The sequence below is a fragment of the Vigna angularis genome, chromosome 3, assembly GCF_016808095.1.
Source record: "Vigna angularis cultivar LongXiaoDou No.4 chromosome 3, ASM1680809v1, whole genome shotgun sequence".
NCBI classification, from domain to species: domain Eukaryota; kingdom Viridiplantae; phylum Streptophyta; class Magnoliopsida; order Fabales; family Fabaceae; genus Vigna; species Vigna angularis.
The window spans coordinates 19,664,845-19,676,956 of NC_068972.1; the positions used below are offsets into that span (position 1 = coordinate 19,664,845).

General features: G+C 34.1%; 1 protein-coding gene across 2 annotated transcripts; it reads right to left on the minus strand.

The window, feature by feature from the left end:
- Positions 1-3,264: 3,264 nt before the first annotated feature.
- On the minus strand, positions 3,265-9,201 carry LOC108326267 (protein NPGR2). 2 transcript variants are annotated; one of them, XM_017559660.2, is made up of 6 exons: positions 8,991-9,201; positions 8,044-8,328; positions 7,353-7,605; positions 5,788-6,995; positions 4,363-4,516; positions 3,265-3,881 (listed from the first exon to the last, which is right to left on the minus strand). In XM_017559660.2, the coding sequence occupies exons 2-6, from the start codon at positions 8,242-8,244 to the stop codon at positions 3,562-3,564; spliced, it is 2,136 nt and encodes a 711-aa protein (XP_017415149.1). In that variant the 5' UTR covers positions 8,245-8,328; positions 8,991-9,201; the 3' UTR covers positions 3,265-3,561. The 2 variants fall into 2 exon arrangements, with proteins under 2 accessions (XP_017415149.1, XP_017415148.1); XM_017559659.2 differs by having other exon boundaries at positions 8,865-9,201.
- Positions 9,202-12,112: the final 2,911 nt, after the last annotated feature.

The window sequence follows — 12,112 nt, forward strand, 5'->3', positions numbered from 1 at the left end:
AAAAAAGAGAAATCAATATGTAACCAAACACACCTATATTTAACAGATTGTGCACATTTAATAACTAAAACTATAAAAAAATGGTATTTTAAAAATTGTAATAGTTTAAAAAAATAGCGAGACTTGACTATTTTAATATTAAATAATTTTAACATAAATAGTTTTGTTATAAACGAGTTTTGTTATAAACGAGTTTCGTTATTTTAAAATACATAATCTCTTAACAAACCACTTTTCTAAAGTTCTTTTACTTCTCTCTAGGAGTTCTTCTCATGCGTTATGTTTGAATATCATAGATCACCTCAGTTATCACAATGACGAGATCTTAAGTCTACCTAATCAGTTTCTACAAAAGAGTAAGTTAGTTTCAACTCTTTTTCTTTAGTTTGTCTCGTTTCCTTTGCATGTGAGTCGTAGTATTTTTGGATGTGTCATCTGAGTCTTCTATAAGACTATTTGTTGATCAATGGTTCTAACGGTATTACCTAATCATGTTCTGTGAGTTGTAGGTGTAGATATAGTTTCTTGAGTTGATAGAGTCTCTTAAGATAAAATCGTCTATACACCTAAACACTCTCATGTTTATCATTGTTTATATCTTTTTAAATCTTTTGTCATTTTATCTAATCTTTTATTTATCTCTATCTTCTTTATTATTTTTATTTTACTAACCCTTTTGTATAATTTTTATAAGAACTAATTTGTTAAGGATCAATTCCGTGTTCGTTGGGAGACAACTTAGGGTTGAATTTACCCTTTCTATTTTGTCTTAGCAATACTAAAGTTGTTATATTTAGTAGTATTAATTTGATCACATCAACGACAACGTTATCAAATTTGACACCGTTGTCGAGAAACACATTTAGAATATTTGTCATTTTTGTTCTTATTTTATTATTTTAATTTTAATTTTGTTTATCACTAACATTTTCTTTTTCTGGATTTTTGTGTCATTTACTTTATTTTATTTAGTTATTTTAATTTAGGCTTTTTTGTTTTTTGTTATCATAATTTTTGTTTGAGGAATTTTATTGGAAAATTTGTGAAACTAGTTGAGAAATATTGGCTAAGAAAAAATAAGGTACTTAAGTTGTCCATTGAGACGTCCCTCACTTTTCTAGAAATCTACTCAACAAGCTTTCTACTTATTTCCTTTCAGAAAACCACTTTCAAAAATGAAAAATAATTTTTCATATGAAAATTATCAACAATGTGATTTTCAAATGAATTATTATTACTATCCAAAACAACCACATGATTCATATGATTTTCAACAACAAATTGTCACACCTACTACTAAACCTACTATAAGTAAGTTGATTATGTGAAGGCCCATGGAGAGGACACTTATCCTTGGAAAGGCAACCTTCTCATAGTAAGGAGAGTACTTAGCAATCAATCAAGTGTTTCACACACATCCCAAAGAGAGAACATCTTTCACATGAGATGTCAAATTCAAAACAAAACTTGTTCTCTCATTGTGGATAGTGGATCTTGTTGTAACTATTGTAGCATTAGGTTGGTTGAGAAGTTAAATTTAATTGTAATACCCCCATTCCAAACCTTACAAACTTCATTTCTAAACAAAGAAGGAGATATCATAGTTAAACATCAAGTGAAGGCATGAAAGAAGACAATTTTATGATATAGGCCCTGAAAAATAATGTTTCTATTAAATGACCACATCATATCATGCAAACTATGCTAAAAAACAAAGCTAGTGAAGCACCTCTTCCATACAATACTTTGATAACCAGAATCATGGAATATAAATGGAGTGGACCTTTCTACTAAGGTTAGCACCGCTTGAGATGACATTTTTCTACAAATTCTTTGAAAAAGCTTAATATTGTTAATGTACATGATGTATGGCTAGGTGTTCACGCAAATGATGAGGATGGAGTACAAGCACAATCACAAAGTCCTTTATATCAAGGCACTACACTGGATTCACATCATACTCATACTAGATTCACATCATACTCATGACAATTTGGAACGTCCACTTGCCACCCAAATGTTGAAATTCTTATTCAAATATAGGGGGAGTTCAAGACATGTAGATTAGAATGCATGGATTAGAACATGTGGATGAAAGAATGCAACGACTTGAAAATATGCATCAAGTAGAACAAAATATCTCGCAAATGGAAGAAAATTTATCACATTTGACCCTCGACATGAACAAACGTTATGATGAAGTCCAATTCAATGTGAATTAAATTCTTGACAAACTGGATGACATTCGAGACTCTTTCCACTAATTTGTATCCCTCAACTCTCTTTTTATTTCAATTGAATGAATTCAATTTAATTTCAAATTGTATGATGTCTTAACGATTTTGATTTTAATTTTGTGACATGTATCTTCAATTCAAATGGATTCGATAATAAGGGACTTATAAAAGGAAGCAAATGATCTTGAAAAACGAATGTATATCATTGTTAACCTCCAAATTGCGACTATTGAATGTCAAATTGTCATCTTTAATGAAAGATACAACCTAATCTTTGAAATCCATTCATCTCACTATACAAGACTGCAAATTTTCAAGTTATTAACAAGTATGAACATTTCAAATGATAACTTATTCAAACAGTGTTACGACTTTCTTTATTTATGTCACTCTTAAAAAGACATATTATGGATATGCCAACATCGTATAATTAAAATAAATTACAAACTTAAATAAATGAAGAGACTTCACTTTGATTGATATGAATCATATTTTTCTTATGTATGTATATATCCTATATTATGTCATATTTTGAATTGACTTTACTAATTGTATGATAAAAAAAATCTTTAATTTTTTTGAGCTTTAATATTGAAAATAAAAATACTTAACTTTTTTATACCAAATATATTATATTCTTCATTTATTTCTTTATAAAATTTTATTCATTAAAAAAAATCTAAAATAATTCTAATTCGTCTAAATATCATTTTATATTTCTTTTATCATAAAAAACAATTTGATAATTCTACTTTTCAATTTATTAAATAAAAAGCAATCTATCATATCGATCAAATTTTTCACAAACTTTATTTCCAAATTCACCCTATCATTATCTCCAAACCCCTAAAAAGAAACAAGAGAAACTTTACCTTCAAATACATCCAAATTCATCTACTCTTCTCCCTCAAATCAATACTTATAAAAGAACACAACCTCATATTTCGATTAAATTGCTGATTTATCAAACAGTTAAAAATTGGTTTTTAATTAAGTGACTAAAGAGGAATTAATATCGTAAGTAAACTGAATCAATTATATGGTTCGTTTTGCATTTATTACTTTCTGAATTGACATATAAAGAAGACATGTGAAAATTATACATGAATACATGAAACGTGAATCATTGCAATTGCATCACAAAAATGCTTGGAGAGTTTGTCATCTTTTTTTGTTTAGTTTATTACTATAATTTCTTTTAGACTTAGCTCTCCACACCATGACCAATGCATCTCTCTTAGCTATCCTGAGACAGAAGGATAATCTCTAAAGAAACATGCTTGCTCTTTTGGTTCTACCAGTAGACCAACCTGTATAGAATGAGTCATCTGAAAGGTTCAACAGGTTCAGATTCTTCAAGAAAATGTGCAGCTTGAAAACATTCTGCAGCTTCAACTAATGATGATGCTGTGCCCTCAGCTTTGTGAAGAAGGGCAAGATTATACCAAGCAGAAGCATTGAATCTGTCGTGTCGTAGTGCTTCCATCAAAAAGCTTTTAACTGTTGGATTTGAGTGACTACTACATCGTTTAAGAACTACAGCACTGGAGACTAAGCTAAGGACATGGCCAGGATCAATGTCCAAAGCATTGCCATAAGATTTTAGAGCCTCTTTGTAATGGCCCTTTGCTTCGTACATTACGCCTGTGAAATTTAACAAACAAACAACCCACAAGTCTGAGAGAGGAATTTTCATTGTTCATTCTCAGTTTTAGCAATTTCACTATAGTTGTGCAGCCTGATTCAATATTATCCGCTGAAGGAATGAAAAACACATATTCATCTATATATCATGCTACATATATGTTTTTGATTTCTGAAGCTGTTTTTATCATGTAGCTTGTTGTCACTATCAATCTGGAGTAAGTTAGATCTGTTTCAATGTTTCATGTTTTATTTCAATAATGCCTCCGGGGTCTGATCCAATCTCTGATCTCTTGGCACCTAAATGCAAGAGCATATTGCATAGCTGCAAATAATGATTACTCTAAATAAACAATATTCTCTATATCAAATAACATCTGGCAGTTATTAAAACCTGTCAGCCTCCTTCCTTTCTATCTCAGGAGAAATTGTTAAATGGGAAGAAAATGAAACTGAGAAATAAAATCAGATATATTATTACCTATTGCATGACATCTAGATGCAGAGAGTGGTTTGATGGCCTTGGATTTTGAAAGACACACCTCTGCATCATGCCACTGTAAAAGACTGATATATACATAAGTAATATCATGCCATATTTCCACTTCCAAGTTCCTAGCACGATCTCTATTGTCCTGTCGTATGGAAGGGAAAAAAAGGTAAAGCAGCTAGAAGCAATCTTGTCTTGGCACAAGAAAAATTAAGAAAAAGAACTTAAGACAAATAATACAAATAAAATGCATCCAGATGCAATGATGTTTATCTTGGAGCAAGATCTAATTTTTGAATTTTTCAAAAACCAGGACATGAATAATAGACCAAAAAAGCAACCATCTATGGACATATTCTTTCAGCAAATAGTTTGACGATCCGCAGAAGACCGTGAAGAGAAAAATAATTAGATGAGTTCAGTAATAAACATAGTTCAACAAATCCTCACGCTTGATTTTTTTTAAGGCAATGCTAAGGTATTTATATTTCAGCAATATACCAAATACAGTTGGTCAAACTAATGCGGCAACTAATAATACCATCTCTTTAAAAGCTTGAATCAGTAGAGAATTTCAGTATCTTATTAGTCCTAGTACTCGCCAAGAGTTGACTACTTCTTCAGGCACAATGTGGGGACAGTTTCAGTTCCAAAAGATGAGGCAGAGATACACTAGAATGATATACATCATAGATTTGAAAATGACACCTTCAAGAAAGTAAAACCAATATAAACCTGACACCCTCTTTAAAGGATTCCATTTTAATCAAATGAATTCCATATTCAAGGAAGTAGGTAATATATCTGGCTAGCATAAAGGGGAAAGAAAGTACAAAAAGACTACTTTAAAAGAAAAAATAAAGCACGGCACTATCAGAATATGTTGTTCCTATTCAAATGCTAAAGTTTTTCGAAAAAAGGCTCAATTGAAGGGAAATCACGCAGATTCAAAACAAATAGTTATAATACTTTCCACAAAACTTCCTAACGAAGGCTAGTAATTACTGACTCATAAATATAAGAACCAAGGAGTAACTCTGCCCTTAAGGTACACCGTGCTTCAAAAAACTTCAGTGTTGTCATCAATACATGCAAAACTCTTCTGAGGAACTCTATGCATTCCACCTTCTACTTTATGGTGAAATGCTCCGTCTCAAACCAAATAAAATGATGTTCAAAATCCTCATTACAACTGTTCCTATTAATATTCTCACTTCTCAGGTACAGACTAACAGGAGAGTTCCTTTGCTCTAAACTACAAACCCATGGTCACAAGTTTCTTCAAAAATCTAATAAATTCTAAAAGTTCATGGAAACTGCACCCATCCAATTCTAACAATAAAAATAACAAGAATAGAGGCCAATGATTCAAAAAAAAAGTATCAGCATAAGTTATTATAATTTACAACAACAAACCTTATATAGCTTCTTTCCAGAACCAAAACCTTTACTCTGAATTTGAAGAACAGCAAGAAGCTGAGTATATGTCTCAATGGCATTCCTTAACTTGCCCTGTGCAATTTGAAGTTTAGCTTTCGTTCGCAACAAATCACCCTGATCCCATTTTCCAGTTTGATCCAAAGCAGAATCGATGATAGATTCGGCATCCAGAAACTGTTTTTGAGCAGACAATATCCGGGCTAACAACAACCATCCTTTAATGTTAGAACTACCTTCCAGTTTTATGCAGCATTTTGCATAATGAAGTGCAGCATCCAACTTCCTTTGTTCTGCATATTCTAGACTGAGATGGTATAGTACAAGGGGGTTTCTTGTTCTGGCAGCAGTTTCTAGGGCATGAAGTGCCTCAGATTGTCTCTTAAACCTTTCAGAATCAGAAATAGCCAGTTTCGACTGGGCTGAAAGTGAGACACCAAGAAAGAAATTAGCATGATCTTCTTGCTGATTACATCTGCCATCCAAGTTCTGAAGCACTCGCTTGGCAAAGCTTACTCCTTCTTCTGCAAGAGAACAGTTCTCACAACAAATCTTAGAAGCCATTAACAAACCAGGAACATGGTCTTGGTCCTCTCTACACCTCAACAACTTTCTGAGAAAATCCAGTGCTATCAGATCCCTACCTGCTCCATAATAACAAAGAGCTAGAGTGTAGTACCTTTCACTTCTAGTAATTGTCCGTGGAAGCAATTCTTCCAATTGATTGGCTAAAGCCGTCAAATCTCCAGAAACTGAAAGAGCAAATGAGAGGTGGTCTAAAATTGAAGGATCCCACTCAATTCTATTTAGAGTGACTTTTCTTAACAAAATCATTAAGATAAGTATAGCCTCTTCTATGTTATTTCTAGGTACAAATGAGCCATCCATTTGGGAACGGAGATTGGGCGGTGTGGCTTCTCCTCCACTGTAAAGAAGAAAAACAACAAATTCTTTCTGAATTTTTGCTATAGTCTCTGCATCAAGATTCCATTGATGAAGAAGAGCTCGTCGGTAAGACAAAATAGCTTCACGTGGACAATCAGCAAGTTTCCATAATTCTGGAAGCAGCTCAACTGCCTTGTTCAGGGTCTCCTGTAATTTACATTCAGCACCGAAGTTATCAGGCAAGCCTTCGGGTAATGAAGATTCCACTATATCCAAAATAACTTTGCAAGATTGGGCAGCCTCTGCAAGAATGAATGGGAATACATTAGAATATGCTTTGACGTTTCATAGAGATTAGCCATTTCACCGTTTTTCAAACTACCCAACTTCAGAAAAAATAATCATCCTTTTAATCAAACAATTTCTGCCAAAATGTAAATATTGTGGTTACTGGATTCTCAAGGTAATGTAGTTCTCAAGTAAACAAACATTTTGGATAACACAATTATCAGGTACAGTAACACAGTATACTTATGCTGATTGAAAAGGTTTTACTGTTGTGTACATTAATATGCAATAAAAGCTCACAAGTCCCATGAAGTGAAAAATAAATAAATAAATTAACTATGAAGGATGAATCACAAAACCAGTGGGAATACCTTTAAACCTTTCAAGAATCTGCAAAGATTTTGCTTTGAGGAAGACAGATTCCAACAATAAGCCAACAGAATGTATAGACATTTGCGGTTCAGTATGATTTTGAGAATGTTTCTTGCGGCGTTCTCTGCTTCTGGAAAGGGCAATTTTGATCTTAGGAGTCACAACACCTATGTCTATTCCCTCAAAGACATGTAAAGCAGCTACTATATTTCCTTTCTGATATTCATATCTTCCTAGCAGAGCTCTAGCTTCCTGCACATCACGGACATGTTTTGATTTAAATAATAATGATAACCATAATCACTTTTTTTAAATAAGAAGAAACACACATGAACAACACAATTTCAGAATTTATTAGCTCAAATTCTAAAGTCCCAAAAAATTGTATTGATTAAACTCAATAAATTGACCATCAGACAAACTACTGACAACAGTGGTGGTTTCACAGAAGTATAGAAAATTAGACACCAATTCCTCGGTCATATGTTCAATTAGGATAAAGGATTCTGTCAAACAATTAAAGATAGATGCTGACTTTCTAGCACAACTACAAGAATGGACAGAAGTCTGAAATTAGTTTATACAACCACAAATAACTTACCAAGAACAAAGCAATCAACCTATAATCAACAAACAAAACATATCTGATTGTTCGGTATAACAACAAAAGGTAAGGATGATGAAATCAACCTCATAGTTCAAGACACCACTCTCACGTAAGGATGATTCAGCTTCTTCTATGTTCCCAGTGTCCGGCTTCTTATCAATGTGTTCGCCTAAGCAAGAGTGTTCACTAGCTGAAAAGTCCTTGGTTGCACTTGCAAGAGATCCAGAAGAAGGAAACACTTCATCAGCTCCTCCCAACGAATCTCCTGACCGTAGACACTTCATTATCTTCCTGCAAACTTCTCCTAGTTTCACCTTCCCTCCTCTCTCTAATTCTGCTTCCCATACTGCTCCTCTTCACTTAAAATTCTGCAAACCAGCAACGTCATATATAATTCAAAACTCAATGCTCCCTGTTTATGAATGTAGATTAAGAAAAATATAGAGCACCACAAATTTGGAATTTACAACCAAAGTGATCCTAGTTAACAGGCTCTAATATGCAGCGGTATCGAAATCCCATAGCGGAGAACAAACCCACCACAAAACCCCTTAATTACAAACTAATTAGAACTTTAGTATAACCCTTTAAGTCAACAACCACAAACCCCACAAGAAGTAAAATTTAGGTCAACCGCATTCAGATTCCCTCATCTTCGTTCTGTTGTATTGGTGTAAACCCCTTTAAACATTTTAAAACCACATGCCAAATAAAACTGAAGAATAACGATAGCAGAAGCAGCATCCCTTGAAACCGACCCACAGTGACTGAGCTACCAACAAAATTCAGAAGAAAGCAGAAAAAAGGCAAATCATTTCCACAAAATAATGCTGCTAGTGAGGCTGAGAAAAAGGTTTGAACTTGAACCGTAGAAACCAGCATAGTACAGGAGTAAAACTCTCACCGTTTGAATTTGAGGCAAGAAAAGCAGAGGGTGCAAACAGCGACACCCATCGCTGAATTTGAGCAATCAAATCAAAGGCAACTTTGAATCAAGCAAAAGCAAAAAAGTAAAGCATCCAAAGAGAACCTTTGGTTGTTTTGTTTTTCTCCCTTTTGTTGTGTGTGATGATATTTACAGGAAGTGAAATTGAAGTGGAGAGAGAAGAGACTTAGAATGGAATTGGAACAGAAAAGGAAGGAAGAAGATCTGACAAGAAGAAGAATAAGAGGAAACAGAAAAAAAGAGGGATGAATGGTATGGGTGGGTGTGGTGAATGTTACTGTTCCTGTTCCTGTTCCTGTTGTGGGACCCACTGACTGTTTTATTACCGGTGCAACAGCGCAGAGGACAACTACGTACTATGCAGTTGTTTACCTTAATTATTTCAAAATAAATAAGACGTGTGCAATTAACAATAAACAAAAATATTATTTACAAATTAATCAAGATTAAAGTAATTAATATTACATTAAAAAATGAAGAATATTACTTAGTATAGATGTTTTTAAGTTAAAAAGTTTTCGTTTAGCATAGAGTTAGTATTTTTCTTTAAATATTTTTTATTACTAATATCAGTTAAAATATACCGAAAGCCACGAGTTTGGAATGATTTCAATTTTCATTAACAAAAAGATATATTTAAGTCTTAAAAATTAAAATTAATAAAAAGAACTATAGGCTTATTCAATATTTTAGGATATGTATTCAAAACGTATTTTAATATTTATATATATATATATAGAAATGGCTTCTATATATATGAGAGTATATCTCCGTTTTTTTTTTCTATTCTTTTATTGTTATACTTCAGAAAAACGCACTCAAACTCTTTTGTCAGTCATTTAAAACGCACCAAAACTCTCTGCACGGATGCCAAGTGTCAAGCATTTAGGATTTCTGAAATCAAATGGTGGAAGGCAGGTGTCGGCAGGAGAGCGGACGGTCGTTTGAACGTGTAAAGAAAATTATTGTTTCAGAAACTTCCGTTCCACTCTCCTCTGCATGCACCCTCTTTCCAAAAATCAAATCTTTCATTTTCTTCTTGTTCTCTCTAGAAAACTCTCCCTTCTCTCTACTGTAACTCACCTTTGCTCTGATCACCGTTCAGGCACCGTAGGAGCATTCCCGACGTCCCAAGCTTCCTCTTGAACCGAACAAGTTTCAAGTTTGAGCGGGTAAGTGTATCTGTTCTTGGTCGTTCGTCTTTTATTACGTGTAAAACCAAGTTCTGGTTGCATGCAGGGGTGTGGTCTAAGTTATTTTTTATTTTCATGTTGTTTGGTTTAGTTGGAAGAGTTAAGTGATCGTTGAGGGTAGAAGATTGTAGTCGGACGAACCAAAAACCTACTCTTAGGACGTCCAATCACGTATTCAGGTAAGGGAAGCTTATCTAATTTAATTGTATGTTGTTGTACGTTCGTTGATAATGAATGTTTGTTGATGAATGGTTGAATGTATGTATCAAGTATGAATACTGATATGGTGGTTGATGTGGAATGTGATTTCTTGGTATGATATGGGTTGTATGAAGTAATCAAATTGATTATGATTAGAATTTTATAAAGTTATGAAACTATGTATTGAGAAATGAATTGAATATAAATGAAATCTGAATATGTATTCCCCATGATATTGTACGTTCGTCATTGAACGGTCCTTGACCGTTCGATAGTTCTGTTAAATTTGTTTGAAATGGAATTCTTTCAATTGGGAAGAATTCTAGTTGAGGACGAGCGTCTTTTTGTAATAGTGCTATGTTTGAGCGTTCGGCCAAACGTAGATGTACCTGAGGGTTATGTGAGGAACTGAAAATCTTGTAAATATGTAGTGGTATAGTTAGTTATTCTTCAACCTGGTTTCCAACGTGTCTTATCATATTTATTATTCTTAATGTTTCTATTATAAGTTTAAAATTAGTGATAGGTCTTAACCCAAGCTCTTGTAATGAGTGGCGCTCGGTCTTATACCGAACGCTCGTACTCGTTTTAATTTATCAAACTTGATGAAACGACGTTCGTCCAAATTCAGTAAAAATTCTTTTTACTGTGTTCGGTCATTGACTAGCATTAGGTTTCTGTAATTGAATTATTCTAGGTATGGTTCTTTAACGTCTTGATGTGTCTACATCCATTGGATCCGGCCTAGAGCCTCCGTACTTAATTTATTCTTTGAGTATTGGTCTGAACTCACGAGAGTCAGTTCATTCAACTGATTTACGTGGTAAATAACGTTCGTCATATATGGTATATTATTGTACTCGGGTTATTTTTAAATCTAAAAGTAACTCTCTCGGTCTTATTCTATTCTAGAACGGGAGATTTTATCGGTCTCGTTTCTATCGTTCGTCCTCGTTATGAAGAGGGCTGAACGTTCGGTATTTTATGTTCTTAGAAATGATGATGAAAATGACACTAAAGTGAAAGATTATAAAGGATGAAGAGTATATGAGATAAATTAAAGGTTGTGAATTTGGAACGAGCGTTCCGGGGAGGAACGACTCTTGGATGAATATTGGAATTGGTAAAGTATGAATGTGGAAATGCTTAGCTGGCAGTTCATCCTGATGTTCCGTGAGTACTCGTCCTCACATAGAGGAGGGTAATTCATGTGTGGGAATGACAGGAGGTCCTAGTCCTTAGGGGTACTTTGGACGGAATGGACTAACCTCGGGTGGCAGCTGATGAGAGAATTCCAGTTACTACATCACCCGGGTGCACGAACGTCGTAGCTACACAGAATTCATACAGTCCGGACAATCAGTCTAGTATTAGGCCTTGATTGAATCGTATATTGGAATGTGTTTGATGTGTTTGAATATGAGAAAGGTATGTTATTACTTGAATTAAATTACATAAGCTTACCCTGTGTTTTATTGTGTTGTCTCGTCCTTGTACGTCCGTCTTGTCATTGCAATGATCATCCGTGTGGATGTGAGCAGATGGAGACGCGCTGTTGGAGGATGCGCTGGAAGAGGAGAATTTGATAGAAGTGGAAGTGAAGGCCGAGCCATAGGAGCGTTCGGCTAGTTTATAGTAATTTTTGTTGTGAGGTGATCGTTCGGTCACCTCCTCTCTTTTGTTCTATGTGACCATTCGGTATTTAGTTTTTTGTAAACCATTTGGTCATGTTTCCTTTTATCTGGAACAAATTAAGTTTGTAACTTGTGTAAGGTCGTTCGACCGTAACCGTTCGTTGCTTAGTTTAAGACT